Source organism: Ambystoma mexicanum, chromosome 1p, assembly GCF_040938575.1.
Source record: "Ambystoma mexicanum isolate Mex_15411 chromosome 1p, UKY_AmexF1_1, whole genome shotgun sequence".
NCBI lineage: Eukaryota > Metazoa > Chordata > Amphibia > Caudata > Ambystomatidae > Ambystoma > Ambystoma mexicanum.
In genome coordinates, this window is record NC_090921.1 from 197,904,052 (window position 1) to 197,925,483 (window position 21,432).

The window sequence follows — 21,432 nt, forward strand, 5'->3', positions numbered from 1 at the left end:
AAATCACTGACACATACATCATAGAAGGCTTCCAAGCAACCACCTAAGGGGAATTGAGGATTGAATTTAGATTTATTCTTAAGCCTAGTATGTGTATCCCAGTTGGGGTCAATGTCAAAATCTGTAAAATCAATATTGGTGGAATCAAACTGGGTGTCTTCAAGGCTAGCCAAATCCATAAACAATGGAATGTCTGAAATGTGAAGGTCGGTGCGACCAGTCCGAGGTGCAGAGTGCTTGATGACCATGGGATTAATACTGAAATATTTCTTAAATTTGATCTTATGAAAGAATTTGTCAAGATCTAAACGCGCTTGGACATAATCAAAAGCCTTGGTGGGGCAAAAGTTGAGACCAAGTGAAAGGACCGAGGTTTGAGGTTTAGTAAGTATGTGAGAGGAATGATTAATAATTTGGCACAGCTTCATAGTATCAGTGGTTATTTTTTGGCTCCAGAGCGCATTGATCTGCTCTCCTGATTTACGCCTGAGCCGTTTCCCACGCCGGCCTCAGCGAGTGCTTTTCGTGCTTTCTGTACTTTTCCTCTGCCTCTTGGCTTGCCTTGAACTCTGCCACATTTTTGATTTTTCCCGTTTTAGCAGAGTAACCGCACCCCGTCTAAAAAATTAAGCTTGACCGCTGGCTCCTCATTTTCTGAAGCTGAAACATCCGATTCAGATGAAATAGTGCCGAGATCACCAGATACAGCGGATACAGGTTTGATGAAGGGATTTTTCCGTAAAGAATCAAAGTGTTCGGCAAAGGTGAATATCCATCCGGTCTCATAATCGAGTTTGTCCCTTATGAACTTGCAATGTTTACGCTGTTTGATATCTTCTTCATATATGGTCAAAGCCTCATTGATTTTTGTGCGCAATTGCTTGCCCTCCTCTGTGCTGGGAAGCTTATTGAGTTCAGTTTCCTTCTTATCTAGTTCTTCGTGGGCCATGGCTCCATCGGATTTGGCATATTTTACTAGGATGGTAAGAAAATGGGCAGAACAGCCCTTACTGGCTTCCTCCCATTCTTGAAGCATGAGAGGATCTTGGTCCTCAAAGGAGGGCATTGTCATAATGCGCAATCCTCGAGGTACACGTCCAATGTCCAAATAATTCTGCAGTGAGTGTTCCTCCCACCATTTTGAGATCTCTTTCTTGCGCAGCTTCTCGGTATCTTTGAGTAAGGTAATTTCCATACTACAGTTCAAATTAGTCTTTTTTGCCCCAATAGTGGGCAAAGAGGTAGGCATCTCCTGCTGTTCACTGAACAGATCCTTGGCCTGAATGAGTTGAGCTGCTGCCCAGGCATCCTGCATGTTAGGCCACTGCAGCCCAAGCCATAAAGAATATGTATAGAAACCAAAAATAGGAATAAAGACCTAGGTTGTGTGATCTAACATGTGCTAGATTCAGAGTCAATATCGCAGCATGCCAGACTATTACACAAAGGCAATATAGGGTGGCAACAAAGAAGGCTGGTGTGGAGTAGAAAGAAGTACAATGCCATTCAAGTGAGAGACAAGGGAGAAAGATAAGCACATGAGGAAGACACCTACAGTACGGCCAGGATATGCGCGTCCTCTGGCACGTTTCGCCCTTGCCAACAAACAGGGCTCCTCAGGCTCGCCTCCCTTGCGGTACAACTTAGGTCCAATCAACAGAATAATCTGTCACCAGCGGCAGCGGATCTGCTAAAAAAAATGCCCCTGAGCAGAAGCCCGCCACAATGAAAGAAACGGTGCTGGTTCAACACGGTGCGTGCTGTGTAGAAGAATATTGAGACAAAAAGAAGAAAGAATGAACCGCATTCTCTGCAGTCAATTGAAACACATGGTCAAAGCAAAAATAGCATGGCTCTCAACACAGTATGGGTCTGAAGGTATTTAATGTTACCAGAAAAACAAAAGTACAAAATATGGCTGAAAAGCAGGGGCAAAAACAGAGGCAGGACGCCCGTGAGCACGACCCGCACACAACACGTTTAACATTCAACTGAGTGCTTGATCACGTGAAGAGAAGAAGGACTGGAGCACCTTAATAGTTTAGCAAGTGCAGTCCTTTTGCTGTTTCAATGGAGCTCGATGGGTGCCTGGACAAATGGAAAGAGCGGCGGCCATGATGGAATGGAAAGGCAGAAATAGGCAGTACTGTGAGCCAAGTGGCGCTACAGTAATTAAATCACTATAAGCATGTATATGGCAAAAATAACCATGACACATACTCTGTTGCATATACATATATATATATTCAATGAAACAACTTTGTTAAAGGGACGTTATGGTTAAGTTGCACTACTAAAAACCTATCAAATTCAGTGAAAACATTTTGTTAAAAAGCGTTATGGTTACAAGTAAAAACAAAAAAAAACTGAAATTCGCCTGTTATGGTAAGCAAAGCAACCATAACTCGCGCCACCACCGTGTACTGCTAAGAATAACACCCATGACATCAAATATGACATCACAAATATGATTAATGACATCTTATCAGTTTGCCAAATTAAATATAGATTTGTCAAATGGCACCTCATTTATAAGCCTTTATATTATTTTGGGACCCCCCCTCTAATTTTTCCCCCTCTTGACAGAATCCCACCAAACTGTGCAAACACATCCGGGATCAGGTTAGGAATATAATTGCAAAGTTACATGCAGTTCTATTAAGTGGCGCCAAAGTTATAAGCCATCAAAGAACTGCTTTTCACCAAACCAATAACGCAGAGGTGTCCGCGAACTTTCACAGGACTGTTCGCAAACATCCGAACTGTTTGCAGACTTTCACAGTGAAAAACACCTGTTTTTTTGCTTCTTGCATATTGCCATATTCCATCCCATCCTCATCACCCGTCACATCACCAAAGATTATTTGATAAGTTTGACAAGTGCAATGTTGTGTTTTTTTATGTTTTTACTGTGATGTCCGCGGACACAGGCCGATGTACGCGTATCCAAGATGGCGGGCGTTTCCAAAAATCTGATGTCCCTCACGCTTCACGGCAACCAATCAGCGGACATGACACAAGTCTATTAGCGAATCGGTGTCCTGTCCGTGGAGCGAACAGGGAAGTGTGTCCGCGGAGTGGACATAGATATCACTAATTTGTTTGCGCTACATTTTGGTCATTTAAAAAAAAAAAACTACTGGACGGATTTACACCAAATTAACAAAAGCACACTTTTGGGACCAAGCCGCCGCTCCTGCCACACATTTGGTAAAAATCTGTCCAGCGGTTTGGGCTGTAGCCGTGAGCAAACATTTTTTCCCATTATGTCTATGGGAAAAAAAGACATTTTGGGCCCCCCTATAACTTTACCCTCCCCGGGGCCAAACCTCACCAAACTTTGCAAAATAATTCAGAGTGTGCCATATACTTTTTTTTTGCAAAGTTTGGTGAGGATTCGTCCAGGGGGAGCGAAGTCGTAAGCTGCGCAAAAAGTGCTCTTCCTATGGGATTAGCAACTTAACCATAACCACACCGCAGGCCATGTAATATACATACATATATATTATTCCTTCTCTCTGGTATAGTACGTGCCTCACCACGGAAAGTGTGTCAGATGTCGATGAAATGAGGTGCAGGAGCAACTCATCGGAATCGTGCAAATAATATGCTCACAAGTGCAATAACTGTGAAATATCTGATTTACAATGCATGTTAAAAAATACACTATCCTCCCAATCCAGCAAAGCATGTGACCCATATACCAACTTTAAGATAGAGTTTCATGTTTTGGTTTATCTGTTCATATTAACAGAATTACCTCTGACCCATCACAACTCCACATTGTGTACTTATAGGACCTTATTGGGAATGGAATTATATCCTGAATAATTGCTGTGAATGGAGACCTCTATCAGCACATTCCTGTACTACGTTACTCCTACACATACCAGGAGATTTCCTGTCCTCATGGTTGCATTATTTTTCAGAATCCAGCTTCAGGACGGGCACGCTGATATGGGTGTGCTTACTCTTACTAATCTCAACTCAGTTTCTTTATACCATGGTCCTGGCATGTTCTGGGATCAAGCTTTAGGAGAATAGTGTTTGGTCTCCCTGCTCTGGGTACCTTGCTCTGCACTCCATTGATGTAGCTAAACCTTTGGACAGAATCAGCTCCCTCTGAAGTGTCTAGGCAACTATTGTGTCTATGGCTGTGCTACTTCTGTGATCTTCCAGTGATCAGCAGTTGCTTAAATGGTCTTTGCAACTTCTGTTTGAGATCGTTTGTCTTTCCCTTTGCAGACCTCAGCATACATCACTGTGTCCTTCTTGTGTACTCTGCCTTTAGTAGAGATAGGCCGATTCTGTGGAACACCAAAATATGTGGAGCATATGGGTCTTTAGTTAATTGAGGTTTATCTGAATATTCGGCTCTCTTTGATGTGATTCTAAACATGGCAGCTCCTCAGACCTTTCAGCAGTGAGTGTGACATCTCCATCTGGCACATGCCATGTTCTCCATCGCACTGGTTAGGGAGAAGGCGAAGTGGTGACTGCAGGGAAATACATACTTTGCAAATAAAAGAAGATAAAGAAACCTACCTGCGTAGACTGCAATACTTCAGTTTTGATGAATGCTATTTAACATACATCCTGAAAGCAAGATATAAAGATACTTACAGAGTCACCATCATCGCAACGCTGCTGTTTTAGATCTTGCAGCTTTGGTAGATGATATAAGTCAGCTGGTACAACCTTGGACAGGGTGGCAGGGGACTCTATGCTAGTCGAGGGTGCACATGTAGAATAGCTTACAGAAGTTCCCCGTCTGTCATAGCTCACACGCCACCGCCTCCGAGAGGTGTCCTTCGTCTTTTTTTTCAGACAAGATTGTATTTCCCAGAACAGCAGTATCCTCAATGGCACTGGGCATGTAGTTCAGTGTAACTTTGAATAAACAAGTGAGAAATAAGCCAAACTTTGCTTCTATTTGGTGGAGATCCGTAGTTGGCAAAAATGCCTTGTCTACATTTTGAAGATTGGTTGCACTGATCAGGTCCAGTGACCTATCTACTTATACACACAGACTACAAGCATTAGATGAATATGCTCCAGGAATGTAATGTTATGGTATGTTGTGTTAGGTTATGTTATGTTAAGTTATGTTTCTTGGATGTATTCCACACACTGCTGCCTTTGCCTATTCTCCTGCTGGTGGATCTGAGAGGAAGGATGGCTTAAGCTGTTGGAGGTGGGGGTTGTAAAATCCAAGATAGATGTGCTCTTCTGTTAATGCATGCAAAAGGCACCCTAACTCTGCACAGTGGTATGTTTTTAGATGTAGTTGATTTTAGAGCATTCTGCTGATTGATGTCTGTTGGGTGGGTCATTTAGTTGCTGTGTGTGAGTGTCTTAATTGGTATGCGTACAGTGTGTTCAGCATAGAGATTGACATGCAGGGAGATCAGTGTGGAAAACAGAAGTGTCTTAATAGGGGTGTGCGTTTGGCGATATCTTGGTAATGGTGCACTTCAGGAAAAGCTATGTTTGAGGAGCTATCCTGGGGCACCCTAGTGTGGCATGGTATGGACGTGGGATAGTGTGCAGCAACTGGTCCTGGATGAGAGTGTGATTTCACATATATTAAACCTTCCAGCTCCATATTCAACAAAGGTTCTTATAAAGTCAAGGTATGCCTTGTGTCTAGATGGGTATGTTCTTCTAATATTATAACACGAAATATACATTGGACTGATAGCTGCCCCACATTAATGGAGGATAACTAGGGAGAGGTGATCTATTTAAGCCATATTTGTAACACCTTGAAGTGGAGGTAACTTGCACTTCATTTTCCCTGTATAGTTAATCATCTGAAGAAGGTACAGTAATTATCTGGGAGTAAAACAAGTTGTTTTGCTTCTCTCAAATAAGAACGATGAGGCATACATAATATTAGAGATTATTCAATGTGTGCACATTACTGAATATTCATTGTCATGTATTTGCGAATCAATTTGAACAGAATTGCCAGATGTGCTTATGTATATTGAGACAAGATACACATGATAGGGTGAGCAAGTGAAGAGTCAATGGGCCTCATTACGAGATGGGTGTCCGGTCTCGTGCAATGGGGACTTACCGGTGTAGTCCGACCCTGGCGGGACCGGTAAGTCCCCGTTGAACGGACGATTCCCCATTCCCATTTGAGCCCCCATAGCGCTCAATGGGAATGGGGAGGGCGCTAATAACGGGCTTGCGACTTGCAAGCCCGTTATTAGCGCACTGGTCCCTTAGCCAAGGGACCTTGGAATAGGGCGGTAAGGGATTACCGGCACCGGTCTCCTTACCGGTGCCTGGTGTCCCTTACCGCCCAGGTCGTAATGACCCCCTATGAGTCAACTAATATATCAGGATCACTGCAGGTAATCCATCAAGCAATTTGATGCAATGTGCTTTTTTCTACACATTATTATTGCAAAGCTATTCAGAAAAAGTTGTATTTAAATGGAATTGCACCGAATCTCAAACATGTGCTGCTTACCTCTTGGCGGTAGGATCTATTTCAAGGATGCTTGCCTTGCCCACAAGGCGCTTGACGACTTCACAATCAGCAAAATGCACTCAATATGGTAATTTCTGGAGGTGATTAAACTCTCTTAAACTATGCACAGCTGTGTCCAATGGTTCCTAGAATTCAAAGGCATTCAGGTATGAAGAGGTATTTCTTTGAGAAGATGCTTATTGTTGGAATTCATTACCAATCACTTTCCAATAATGTATCCAGCTGTTGCTTTGTCACAAATATCTAAAACTGTTGACTGTTTTTAGGTATTGTGACTTCTCTTGTGAGCATGTGATCTCAGTGTGAACCTAATGTATATGTGTTGTGCTATTCTGGATTTTAATTTTTTGTTTTAAGCCAAAGTACATATATATTTTAATTGTATTGCTATTTTAAAGTTAATAATTGTGCATATTTAGCACTCTGTAAAAAATAACAATGATTACATAAAATAATATTATAGCAATTATCTGAATCGATCACCTATCTCCTCAAAATGGATAATTAAGGTCAGTTTCTTTAATACTTAATCCATGTTACCTAATCTCTCAGCCTTATTATAGGGACATTAATTGCCCTTACCACATCTGCCAGAGTTGAGATCACATTTCATCTAAAATGTGCCATAGCTCCTTCGACAACCAACACATCAAAATCACATAGACCCTTTGATGGGAATGCTTTGGGTGGACATTATTTTAGCCGACAGTGAAATGTCAGCTAAAGTTTGGCTGGGAGCTTGCTACTCGGTGAGTGGACATAGATCGGCCATGTCATGGGAAGAGCTTATGTGGGCTGTGTCTGGGGAATGGTGGCAGGCCACACTGTACAAGCACTACATGGGAGGGTTCTTGTGCCTAGGAAACAGGCAAAGGACTGGGGATACTCTTGTGGGGTCACTGCATCCATGGCATAGCCTAAGTATTCTTAATCATATTCATTAGTTAGCAAGAGACAGATGAGTCAGGAAAGGTAGCCCTTGTGATTTGTTAAGTAGAGAAAAGCACACCAAATGTCAGTCAGACAATACCAGTGTACAACTACCTCAGCACAGTTTGCATCCCCGTCCTTGATGTTATATATCATCCCGCTTACTTAAGCTTTACAGGCCCAGCCTGAGGGCCATACCATGAGTTATGGGTGGAGAAGACAAAGGTAAATGCCCAACCACAGCAAGGGCATGTAACAAGGTCCTCAGTGACCACAGATTGTGTTAAGGCCTGTGGTTAAAACTATTATGTCCCTAAAAAAATGTTTTCAAAAGAATTAAAGGATATTTGCCTGACGTGGTTGCTGGGAAGTGGCACTTCAAAACATGATTAGGAAGATGGACATGGCTTTATTAGCAGCCAAGTAGCGTCTTCCGGGTGGAGGCAAAGGCTGCAGGCAACAGGGGGTGGCCATCCACCCCCCACCATAAAAAGGTAAGCTGTGGGAGGAGGGAGCATGGTTGATTTTACATGCCCGGGACAAGTCTGTGACGTGTGAACCAGGCAGGATGAAAGCAGAGCTGGGAGAAGGGGCCCCCCTCCTTTTTCACAGAATGTAAAGAGTGGGAGGAGGGGGTGGATGAATTTCCATGCCCAGTCCACTTCTGCTAGGTGCGGCCCAGCCAAAGTGGTGAGTCACGCTGACAGCATGGCTATCAGCACCGCCGCACCAGTTACATCAAAGCATTGCACTGACAACCATGGCCACTTGGCTATCAGCGTGGTGCTCCCATGATGAAAGGCAGCGCTGCACTAAGATCCGGCGCTGGCAGCAAGGCTGTCAGTGTGGTGCTCCCTCTTATCATGGGACTGCTGCGCTTAGAGGCATGCAGTGCTGGCAGGGCTGTTGACACAGCATTCCGGTGATGTGGGAGCACCGTGCTGAGAGCCATGCTGTCAGTGCAGTGAGCCTGGGGGAATGGCGAGGCCTTCCACCATTGGTTAATCTCCAGATTATAAGAGATTTGAGAGCCACACTGGCTCGGATAGCCCAGAAATTGGCCCATGGGGGAGTGCCATGTCACTCCCCGGGGACATACTTTACCTTAAATCAATTACTCCCATAAGAACTGCAAGGGAGTAGAAAAACAATTTCACATGTGGGAAAGATTTCTGCCTGTAGTCATAAATAGGCAATGTGAGAGCAATGACTGGAAGATGTAGCCACCTGTCTGGAAGAGTCAAGTGGTTGGGGAGTATCACAGCACAATTCACTCTGCCATTGGCAGACTCCAACCATCTCCAGTCAAACCCCCACACCTCACTGATGACTATCTAGTAACTGGGGAAAACATATCTTTGCTTCCCCAAAATTAAATCTCCCAAAACACCCACAGTAGATAAACACAGTAAATGTTTCAGATGTTTGAATGACAAGCTATCTATAACAATTATGTAGAACACAAGAGTTACTACTCAAATGACAACTCACATTGGTTGTGCTCATAAATGGTTTCTTCATTCAAATAGAATACAACAAATAGAATACAAATACAAAACACCACACTTGATCTAGGAATGTGTACACCCAATCCAATATTTGTAGTATTCCATTGAAGAACACCATCTGGAGAGGTTATTGGTGCAATTCTGCCTTCATGTTTTTTTTTTTTTTAATGGCAATAATGTTCTACAGAGACTTAGTTTAAAATAAATGTTGCTTTCTACAGGTACCTGTCTCATTGTGCAGTGCCAGCTGTCCTTATGGATTTCGGAAAGTGGCTAAGGAAGGAGAGCCTGTTTGCTGTTTCCAATGTGTCCAGTGTCCACAAGGAGAGATTTCACACCTCATTGGTGAGCCAATGAACACCACAAATCTCCATCATTCAAAGACAATGGTCAATGAGTGCTCTATAACTCAAGTACATTTTCTATATTTCAGATTCAGCTGAGTGCTCCAAGTGTCCCTGGGATCAGTGGCCCAATGAGCAGCAAGACCAATGCATTCCTAAAACCATGGAATTTCTCTCGTATGAAGACCCCTTAGGAGCCACATTGGCAGCCACCAGCATGTTTTCATCAACAATTCCAATTGCTATTATGGGCCTGTTCCTTAATCACAGGAACACCCCCATTGTGAGAGCCAACAACCGCTCCGTCAGCTTTATCCTGCTACTATCTCTCACACTCTGCTTTCTCAGCTCATTGGTCTTCATTGGTTTTCCTACAATGGTCAAATGCCTCCTCCGTCAGGCAGCCTTTGGCATAACATTTGCTCTCTGTGTCTCTTGCATCCTGGCAAAAACTATCATGGTAGTCATCGCCTTCAATGCCACTAAGCCCAACAGTGACTTAAGGAGATGGCTCAGGCCCCAAGTGTCGTGTGTAGTCATCAGTGTCTGTACATTATTTCAAGCCATTCTCTGTGCTTCATGGCTAATTCTTTCACCTCCTTTTTCAGAATATAACAGCCAAATTCAGCCAGGGAAAATAATAGCTGAATGTAACGAGGGGTCCCCTATTGCTTTCTGGTCCATGTTAGGCTACTTAGGGTTTCTGGCCACTATCAGTTTCTTAGTTGCCTTCCTCGCCAGGAAACTACCTGACAGCTTCAATGAGGCCCAGTTCATCACCTTCAGCATGTTGGCCTTCCTTAGTGTATGGCTATCATTTATCCCAGCTTATCTCAGCACTCGCGGAAAATACATGGTGGCCATGGAGGTCTTCGCCATCTTTTCATCCAGCTTTGCACTGGTGTGTTGTTTATTTTTCCACAAATGTTACATTATATTACTGCGGCCTTCGAGGAACTCAAGAGGACACCTGCTAAGCAGAGAGCAGGGCACAGGACACAGGAGACAGGACTTGCTTTTGTAGCACATCATTGATGACTAATGTCTTCTAATCTTGGAAAAGTCATGGAACAGTACCCACTATTTTGGAATTATGAAATGAACTGTGAAGCTGATTATCATACAATTTTGTTTTTTCAGGAACCCGTTACATTGGAGCCACTCACATTGGGCCTATTGGGTTGCATTCAAGCTCTTTTGGAGCAACCATTTTTAGATGTGTTTGTAGGTTTCCCTTCGTTGTTGCATCATATTCCTCTTGTCTTTGATATGTAACTCTTGTAAAACTTGGCCATCTCCCAGCTTAACCTTCACACTGAATCTGTTCATTGACTCCATGACCATCAATCTGGCTTATGAGTGGCCAGAGGCATGTAAAGTGCTCTCCTGAACATCCGTGAAGATTTGCTCTCCAAACTTGAGTCTAACCTTCCTTCTGTCCTCTTACTCAATGATCTTTCTTCTGCCTTCGACATGGTCAATGATGCTTTTCTGCTCAAGCGCCTCCGTGATAACCTGGGTATCACCGATCAGGCCCTGGCCTGGCTGACCTCCTTCCTCGCTGACCGACCCTCTCGGGTCCAAAGGGGATCCTTCCTCTCTTCTATCTTTCTCTCTACCTGTGGTGTTTCCCAGGGGTGTAACTACTCTCCCTGGCTGTTTAACCAATACCTGGCTCCTCTCGCCCACCACATAGCTGCTCTGTGCTCTATCTTTCAGTGCTATGCGGATGACACTCAGCTCTCTTTCAGGCTCCTCTCAGCCGCCTCCGCTCCTTCTCTTATTCTTGAATGTCTCGCTGCAATTCGGGAGTGGTGTGCCGCTAATGATCTCTGCCTCAATGCCATTAAGACGGAGATCCTCCTCATCGGTACATTAGCTCCCTCCTTCCCTCTCTCTCTCTCTCTGCCCACCCAGTCTAGGTCTTTGTCCTTCGACTACCTGTGAGGCTATGAACCTCAGGGTCATCTTCGCCTTCACCCTGTCCTTCTCTTCTCACATTTCTGATGTCTCTAAGAAGTCAAATTATCAGCTGCACTTCCTCAGAGCTATGGTTACCTTCCTCACTTTCCGCCAAAAGCTCACAGTCTCCAGAGTCCTGGTTCTCTCTAGGCTGGACTACTGCAACAACCTCTTTCTAAATCCTCCTGCCTCTACCCTTCATCCTCTACAACTCATCCAGAACAGGTCTGCAAGACTTGTCCTTGGCCTCAAGCCCAGGGATCGTATCTCTCCAGCTCTGAAATCTCGTCATTGGCTCCCAGTGTTGGCAAGGATGAAGTTCAAGACCATCTGCATTGTCCACAAGGCTTTCTGGGGCCTGGGTCTGCACTACCTCCAACTCTCTCTTCAAAAGTATCTCCCGTCTCAAGCTCTCTGCTCATCCACCTCCAACTCTCTGAAGTTCAGACGCTTTAACAAACAGAGAGTTGGGGCATTTCTCTTTCTTTGGCTGGGGCCTCCCTCTTGAACAGCATCCCTTCCTCTCTCAAGCTTGAGCAGAACCATCTTCAATTCTGGAAGCAACTCAAGACCATTCTGCCTTTTCTCTCCCTCTCCCATGCTAATGACCCATTTGTTCCACGCACCTGGCTTACCTGGCCACCCTCTGACCCTGGGACCAGGTCCGCGCCTGTCCAGTTGCACCTCACACTGCCTTTTGTTCCTCCTTGCACTTGTGGTCTGTATCTGTAACACTGCAGTCCACCCACTCTCTGCACTTATTAGTCACCTGCTTGTTTCAACCACTGTTTACCGGCACTTATCCTACAGTTGGCTGCACTTTGTTACGTGCACTTCTCCCTCTTCCCTTACTTTGAACTTCTCTACTCCCTCTAATCCCCTCTTGCACTTCTCCCATCCGCCTCCCTGCTCATGCGGAATCTGAATGACACAAGGCCTACTAAGATCATTGTTTTGTCCTCCCTTGTTTCCCCTCATAGACTTGTCGCGCCTAGAAACATTTGTGCACAGGCGCGTTGTAAATACCATATCATATCATATATGTTAAACACACCAGACTCCCCAACCAAGTGGTAAAGATTGTCAACCAAACTAATATCTTATAAAGTCACACTGTTCTATGACCATCAATGAGACATTTGTTGAATCGCCCTGGAAATAATTTTAATATTTGCTCACAATCCTCTTCCAATACCTTATGTGATTTATTGTTCAGGTAATGTTCTAGTTGAACCGAGCATGTTTAACTCACAAAGAAATAAACACAAACCTGATAATTCCCTATAACACCTGCAATCAAGACATAAGCATGGATCACACTGTCCCTAAACCATACTCAGAGGTTGGATATGAGAGTGAATTAAGGCAGTCAGTCACAACACAATCCTGACTGAGGTGGACATTTTGTATTGGGTTTTGGTGGATGTGCAGTGCCAGAATTACCTGTAAGGAAAGGAACATAGGAAAGCGCGTTGTCAGCGTTGCTCAATTCTGTTTATATCAATTGGATCAATTCACGGCCTGGGATTGCACATTAGATTTTCACCAAACGATGCTTGTTGGTAGCATAGAGAGATGTTATGGGAAGTCAAGTGTCTTGGCAATGAGCGGACAATCATGTCTCCATTTGTACCTAAAGCTCCTCCAGCCATTGGCTTAAGTGTTGTATGGGGAGTGAGGCGTGTGTGTGGTGTGGCTCTCTCAGATTCCTCTTAAACCAATCAGCGCCAATTTGAACTGCCCAGAATGTATCTATGTGATTACTACAACCCCCAGAATTCTGATGGACAATGGCCAAATTACATATAACCTACTGGATTCACCCTTCTTCCGCAACATATCAAGCATGAAGCACAAACATCCTGGTATCAACTAGCACGCCTCTTGAAAGTAAAACCCATCTGCCATTCTGAGGATTTCAGAACCAAGTTGAGGTGCTGGGAAAATCACACCTCAATGTAAGGAAGACCCACTTAACCGACTTCCTGGCTACACACCTGCCCCCGGTAGATCCCGGCAACATGTCACTGCAAGCCTAATTAAGTGGAACCAAGGCATTTGAGCACATCTCCCACATCCTAGAAGTACAACTGATACTCATCCCAAATACGACATGCATCTCCGATAAGGCTCGAACTGCCAGAACACTATCAAAACACAGTCAGGTTCAGGAGGGATTTGCCAGACCATTTGTGATGCTCCGAACTAAACTGGACTGCAATATGGATATGAGGAAACTGGTCTTCGATTGCTTTGCCCCTGTCTACTGGAACGCCATCACGGTTGCCATCAGGACCACTCCAAATGTCCTAAAGTTCAGGAAGGAGCTCAAGAACATTCAGGGAATACATAGGGTCTCTTAGGAGCTGCTACTCCTAGGTTTGTAGTATACACAGTGCACCAGTGATTCCTGGCTCGTGCTCTGCTATGCAAATCCCCCAAAATATATAAATAGCATGCGGGAGCCCTCTCCCACCAGAGCCGCCTTACCGCTGCTAGTAGTTCATTCAACAACCGAAAAAGAATACCCAACGAATCACATTATATCGCGCCACCACACCTGCCACTCCACTGGCCCACCTCCCTCTTCTCTGCGTCTTGCTGTGGAAATGTAAAAGGCTCTTCTCCTTAAGCGCTAGGTTACCTTTCTGTGGTCGCCAGCCGTCTTAGTTCCCTTTGATTTGTGGGTTGGAATGTGTTTGGTGCTCTGTGCGGACTATTTTTATTAAATAAATGTCCTTCACTCCACTCTTTGGATGCTAAAATGAATGACCCATTGCTTAGGGGGCATTCCTAGTTACTAAGCATGGATCTATTCATTTGGTTGCCAGACCATTACTTGTTGGTATGGCCCATCAGTCAAGGGAATCTTGCCTAACTGTATGACCTGCAGAGCCTTCTGGTATTTGGGTCTAAAATGGTTAACAGATGTAATCATTATTTGCTGCAGAGACTTCCTGTTTCTGCCACCGCACGCGCACCTCGACCAAGTGACCAGTGCAAGAGGATGGCATGAAATCTCTTGATATTAAAGGCCCAACTCTGTAATAATCTCAAACAGTCTTACCATCTAAATAAAGCCACTTACCATTCAGAAAACGGTTCTTTTCCAAAATACCATGCAGTCAGGAAGACTGTATAGATCAACACATGGGTTTAACCTCAATGCTCTCTTCCTTTATGTAACATAAAGTGCTTTTTTTTAAAAAGTCCTTATGTCTTCTCACACCTCCCTTCAACTCTAGTGCTTAAAGGTTACTCTTTTTTGCATGTCGCTCATGGTAAGAATCAAAATAAATAAACAACTTTAAAAGTGTGTGTCTCGTGTGATTGTCCAGTGGGAAAAAAAACATGTTTAATTTTAGTGTTATTTTATTGGTTTTATCGTCAGAGAACACCTCTGACATTTTCTCAGAAAAGTGCTTGCATATACTGTTAAAGAAATATACAATCACAGCCAGAAATTAATCAACAGTTTAATTCACAAGATGTGAAACATTTGTGTGTAATAAAATAGACCTTATGCCGACTAGACTAAACCAATATCCAAAAGTGTAATATCAACAACAGGGTCATAAATACAACACGTACCAGCAGCAGAACGTTCTCATGAAGATAATTACAATTTAAATAACATATATCATAATGTGCATATAACAGATTCCCATCTGGTTGTGTCCTTCTACACTGCTATACAACATGGTGAACCCTCATGGTCCTTTAATTAAGGTAACACATCTCACGATGGAGGGGATGCAGAATAACTCTTACACCAAATAACAAGACCGACTCAGGAAGTTGGCAAAATGTCTCTCGATTGTTTTATTTTCAATTGTCTAAAACAGAGAGCCACAACAGACTTCAACGGATGTCACACAGCATAGTCTTAACGCATTTAATGAAAAAGCATACTTATATAGCAGAAAATCATCAGATGTGATGTCATACTACATGTCAAACTATAAGGCCCATGATTATATGTCCCTCTACAATTTGTTGGCATGCTTGTACCGTTCTGGAATATGTGATTCACTAGCAGCACGTAAGCTAGTACCCCAGGTGTCAGTTGGTATACTTGACTGTGTCTCCCCAACCAATTAGCCCCATATCTTTCAACACCTGTGCCTTCTGCCATGCAATTTGCCTTTGAACTCAGCCTTGTAGTAGTTTCTCTTCTCTGGGAATATAAGGGAGTGTGAGCATATGCTTATCAAAGTTCAGGTCTGCGAGCTCCACTTCTATTTTCATCCTTGACTCATGTGACAGGAGATCCTGATCATGAATCTGCCCATGTTATAGCCCATGTTATAGCATTTGATTGTCTTGAATAATGAAACTTGGCACTCATGGTGTTCTCCCTTTGCAACATAACAAGGGATCCCTCAGTGTCTCACATTTACTGTTCTTCAGAGACTGATAATCAGTTTTGGCTGCTTCAGCCTTTGACACCAGGCCATACAGCCTTCCTTGGTCAACCTTCGAGCTTCAGCTTATTTCTTTGCTGAGACACATGCATAGCTATCAATCCTTCTTTCTCCAGGTGTTTGAGCAAACTAAAATTGTGACATCGAATTTCCAGATTCTATATAATGGCGGCACCGCCTGCAGTCTATTCACTACATATAGCAAGCCTTTTGATTACTTAGTCTACTTGCGTTTCTGCATCTGTGCATCTGTGCAGTTATAAAACAGCTTACATTTTCTGCAGTGCTTCTTCACATGTGCAACCTTCAATCTGCATGGGAAAGTTTACTCGATTCTTTATTTCGTCATCGGATTCTATAAGGTGCATCCTTCTCTTTGACCACTTTACTCAGCACGTCGCAGTCACCTTTTGTGACGTCACCAGCTTCTCTTTCTCTCATTTTCATATTTGTTCGGTGATCTTTCCCAGGAGATTATCAATTCTCCAAGGATACATTAGATAGTCTTTTCTTAATGGATACCTTGTCTCGAAGACTCTCCTCGGGATAGTCACAGTCACTGGTGTTGCACATTTTGCAACGTCTAGTTTCCAGCATACAGGTAGCATAGGGGTGGGACTTCCTATATAGGCATTTGGCTGCTCCTCTACAATTGGGTGACAGGCATTTGACTAAAAATGGAAATGTGACTTCACTCTTAAATCAGACATACCCAGTGGCTCTCCTCCCCACCTGGTACCCAAGGTCATACGAAGATCTGGCTCAATATTCGGCATCTATCTCCTGTCATCCCTCAAATGCCAGCTCTCTGCATAACTAACAACTTGCCTCTTCACCTCCAGTTCGGATCTTGCCTGCCCTCCCCATGCAACACCAGACACTGCCAATTCAATCCAAGTTGTATTACTGCTCAGCTCGGTAGGGCCCGGAAGAGCTTCATAGTGTTCATTCGCAAGCACGCAAACTGACGGGCCTGTGTCTATAAGTACAGGAGTGGGGTCCTCCAGATTATTTGTGCTCATGAACAATGCCAGAAGAGACCATGGTGCACAGAAGGATCTCCAGGTGCTATGGAGGGCACGCCACGAGCTGTCAATCGCCGACAATGGTCTCCTGTTGAGGGGGTGCCAAATCATCGTCCCACAGACACTGGTGGGAAAGGTACTGCAGCTCGCCCACAAAGGGCATCAGGGGACGGCGAAGACCAAGGTACGCCTGAGGTTGAAGGTGTGGTTCCCGGACCTGGAGAGCAGGGTGGACGAGTTTGTATGGGCGTGCATACCATGTTAGGCGGCCAGTGCATTGGAAAGAGGTCCGCCCATCCAGGCCGTGGGGAACGATGCATACTGACTTCGGGTCCATGGGCCGAGGAATGTACTTTCTTGCAGTGGTAGACCAGTGGTCGCGATATCCAGAGGTGGAGCTGGTGGAATCCACGGCCAGCGACCAAACCATTCTGGCCCTGGAGAAGATGTTTGCCACCTATGGGTTCCCCGTTGAGATCTGTTCGGACAACGGTGCACCGAAAGGTCACCCCACTCTGGCCCAGAGCAAATGGGGAGGTGGAACGCTTCATGCGGACGCTGAAAAAAATCTTCCGAATATCGCCGAATGGAGGAGAGGAGCTCCGCCGCAACCTCTTTGAACTCGTGTGCGAATACTGCACGACCCCGCATCAGTCTACCGGGGTTGCGCCTGCTGAGGCCCTTTTCAAACAAGCTCCCAGGGGACTGCTGCCGAAGTTGAAGGACGCTGCCCGGGAGTGATCGACAACAACTGAGTGCGGGCGGAAAGGGATGTCCAGAATGAGCAGGAAAGCGCCAGGTGGAACCTGCCGGAGAAGGCGATTGCAGTAGGGGACACAGTGCTGATGAGGAACCGCAGGCCAGAGGGGAAGCTGTCACTACCGTACGAAGCGCAGCCACTGGGAGTGACCCACGTCAAGGGGTCCATGATCACAGCGGCCAATGCCAGAGTCACGGTCACCAGGAATGTGTCGTTCTTCAAGCGAATCGAGGTGGCGCCTACCCCCGCAATGCACGACGTGCCCGGACCCGAGCCCGGGGCAGGATCTCCACCAAGGGACGATGGACCGCCAGAGGCTCCAGGGACACCAGAGACACCTCCAGAGGAGTCCAGAAGGTACCCAAGCGAGGCGGGGCACAAGCCGCCGCAGAGGTTCAAAGACTTTATCATGGACACTGCCTCGTAACAAGTGGAGGACTGTTTGTGAACTGTTGAACTGTTATTGTTGTGTGCACATGTTATTACGGTTTCTTGTTTGGGGAAAAAGGAGGAATGTTGTGTAGTGAATATGCGGTATTGCGCATGCGCGGCCGACAACGAGGCTCTCGCATGCGCGCTGTTAATAAAGACGGTCCCACCCGGCAGTGGCAGCCAGGGACCTGAGCAATCAGCATGCGTCCCGTGTGCTCTATACAGTATACATTACTGCTCAGGGCTTACATTAGCCTCCCAAACAAAGAAATCAATATATAGCAGGCAATCCACAAAAAAACAACACAAATAATCTGGAGGACCCCACTCCTGTACTTATAGACACAGGCCCGTCAGTTTGCGTGCTTGTGAATGAACACTATGAAGCTCTTCCGGGCCCTACCAAGCTGTCTGAGTCCAAGGCGCTGATATATGCTTTTGGGGGAGACACTCCGCTACCAATCCAGGGAGTGTTTGTGGCGCCAGTGTCCCATGGGCAGAGCAAGATCAAGGCGAGGTTCTTCATCACAAGTGTAAGCCTGCACTCCCTCCTAAGCTGTGATGCCTCCGAAGCCCTTAATATAGTACATTTCACGCTGGCTGTTTATCACACCGATATAGACCGCCTACTAGAGCGCTTTGACACCATCTTGCTAGGGGTCTGAAAACTGAAGGGGGACCCCATCAGGCTCACATTGACTGGTCAGTGACACCAACTGACCTCAAACATCGGCGAATACCGTTCCACCTGAGGGCACAGGTGGACCAGGAGCTACAATCGCTCATTGACTTAGACATTATCGAGAGGGTAGAAGGCCCGACCCAGTGGGTTTCCCCAATTGTTGTCGCCCCAAAGCCCAAACAGCCAGGAGCTGTCCGCATCTGCATGGACATGAGATTGCCGAACATGGCGATCAAAAGGGAGCGGCACCTCACGCCCACCCTGGATGACATTGTCGGCGAGCTACTGGGAGCGAGAGTCTTCTCCAAGCTGGATCTGAGGTCCGGCTACCATCAACTGGAACTTCACCCGGAGTAAAGCTACATTACCACCTTTACGGCTCACGAGGGACTGTACCAGTTCAAGAGGCTCAGCTTCGGGGTCTTGTTGGCAGCAGAAGTCTTCCAGAACGCCATCCGGGGGGCACTGGCAGTGCTAAAAGGGGTGATCAACATGTTGGACGACATCCTGGTGTTCGCACAGTCGGAAGCGGAGCCTCTGAAGCGCCTGGAGCGGACACTGGAAAGACTCAGAAGCCGGGGACTGACCCTGCACCGGAAGAAGTGTGAGTTTCTGAAGGACCAGATAGAGTTTTTTGGGTTTCTGTTCCAAGCCGGGGCATTTCACCTGATCCGGAGAAGGTATGGGACATTCGAGAGGCGGCTCCACCGGAGTCTCCCGCGGAAATAAGGAGCTTCCTGGGTATGGTCAATTATTGTGGATGATTTATTCGTGACCTGGCCTCGCTGTCGGAACCCTTGAGGGCTCTGAACAGGACTGACGTGGTGTGGGCCTAGACGGAAAAGGAACAAAGGGCGTCCGCCAAAATCAAGAGCGCCCTGTTGGGGCAGTAGACCATGGCGTATTTCAATCCGGACAGGGAGTCGGAAATAGTGGTGGATGCCAGCCCGGTGGGACTGTGGGTGGTCCTCATGCAGGCAGACCCGCAGGGGACCATGTGGCCCATCGCCTACGCCAGCAAGGCGCTCACCGAGACTGAGAAGCGATATTCGCAAATTGAGCGCAAGGCCCTGGCCATCCTATGGGGCTGCAAGCATTTCCGGATCTACATCCTGGGCAAGCCCGTAGTCGTCATAACAGTCCACAAGCCCCTGATTCCGATCATGTCCGGAGCCTCTTCCAAGCCCCCACCGCTCATTGAGAGATGGATGCTCTCGCTCATGGAATATGGAGTCAAGCTGCAGTATCGCCCAGGCATGCACAATCCAGCAGACTATCTGTCCCGTCACCCGGGGGCTGGGCGCCCTCGAGACTCTGATGAGGTTGCGGACTGTGTGGAGGTGGCGCAGCTCGTGGTAGAGTTGGCGCTGCCAGTGGCCCTGGCACGCCAGGAGATAGCGGATGCGTCGAATGTGGATGAGGTGTTCCTGATAATCAAGGAGGCTGTGGCCAGTGGAGAGTGGTGTAAAGTGCTCATGAACAATGCCAGAAGAGACCATGGTGCACAGAAGGATCTCCAGGTGCTATGGAGGGCACGCCACGAGCTGTCAATCGCCGACAATGGTCTCCTGTTGAGGGGGTGCCAAATCATCGTCCCACGGACACTGGTGGGAAAGGTACTGCAGCTCGCCCACAAAGGGCATCAGGGGGCGGCGAAGACCAAGGTACGCCTGAGGTTGAAGGTGTGGTTCCCGGACCTGGAGAGCAGGGTGGACGAGTTTGTATGGGCGTGCATACCATGTTAGGCGGCCAGTACATTGGAAAGAGGTCCGCCCATCCAGGCCATGGAACGAAGTGAACAACCGTGGGGAACGATGCATACTGACTTCGGGTCCATGGGCCGAGGAATGTACTTTCTTGCAGTGGTACACCAGTGGTTGCGATATCCAGAGGTGGAGCTGGTGGAATCCACGGCCAGCGACCAAACCATTCTGGCCCTGGAGAAGATGTTTGCCACCTACGGGTTCCCCGTTGAGATCTGTTCAGACAACGGTGCACCGAAAGGTCACCCCACTCTGGCCCAGAGCAAATGGGGAGGTGGAACGCTTCATGCGGACGCTGAAAAAAATCTTCCGAATATCGCCGAATGGAGGAGAGGAGCTCCGCCGCAACCTCTTTGAACTCGTGTGCGAATACTGCACGACCCCGCATCAGTCTACCGGGGTTGCGCCTGCTGAGGCCCTTTTCAAACGAGCTCCCAGGGGACTGCTGCCCGAAGTTGAAGGACGCTGCCCGGGAGTGATCGACAACAACCGAGTGCGGGCGGAAAGGGATGTCCAGAATGAGCAGGAAAGCGCCAGGTGGAACCTGCCGGAGAAGGCGATTGCAGTAGGGGACACAGTGCTGATGAGGAACCGCAGGCCAGAGGGGAAGCTGTCACTACCGTACGAAGCGCAGCCACTGGGAGTGACCCACGTCAAGGGGTCCATGATCACAGCGGCCAATGCCAGAGTCACGGTCACCAGGAATGTGTCGTTCTTCAAGCGAATCGAGGTGGCGCCTACCCCCGCAATGCACGACGTGCCCGGACCCGAGCCCGGGGCAGGATCTCCACCAAGGGACGATGGACCGCCAGAGGCTCCAGGGACACCAGAGACACCTCCAGAGGAGTCCAGAAGGTACCCAAGCGAGGCGGGGCACAAGCCGCCGCAGAGGTTCAAAGACTTTATCATGGACACTGCCTCGTAACAAGTGGAGGACTGTTTGTGAACTGTTGAACTGTTATTGTTGTGTGCACATGTTATTACGGTTTCTTGTTTGGGGAAAAAGGAGGAATGTTGTGTAGTGAATATGCGGTATTGCGCATGCGCGGCCGACAACGAGACTCGCGCATGCGCGCTGTTAATAAAGACGGTCCCAC

The 21,432-nt window shown here is 46.6% G+C and overlaps 1 protein-coding gene across 1 annotated transcript in view; it reads left to right on the forward strand.

Moving 5' to 3' along the window:
- Positions 1 to 10,311, forward strand: part of LOC138466588 (vomeronasal type-2 receptor 1-like) — a 262,817-nt gene extending 252,506 nt beyond the window's left edge. Inside the window, exons 9-10 of the mRNA XM_069607230.1 lie at positions 9,165 to 9,288; positions 9,377 to 10,311. Of these exons, the coding sequence (XP_069463331.1) occupies positions 9,165 to 9,288; positions 9,377 to 10,311 (1,059 nt within the window). The remainder of the gene's footprint in view (positions 1 to 9,164; positions 9,289 to 9,376) is intronic.
- The last annotated feature ends 11,121 nt before the right edge of the window (positions 10,312 to 21,432 follow it).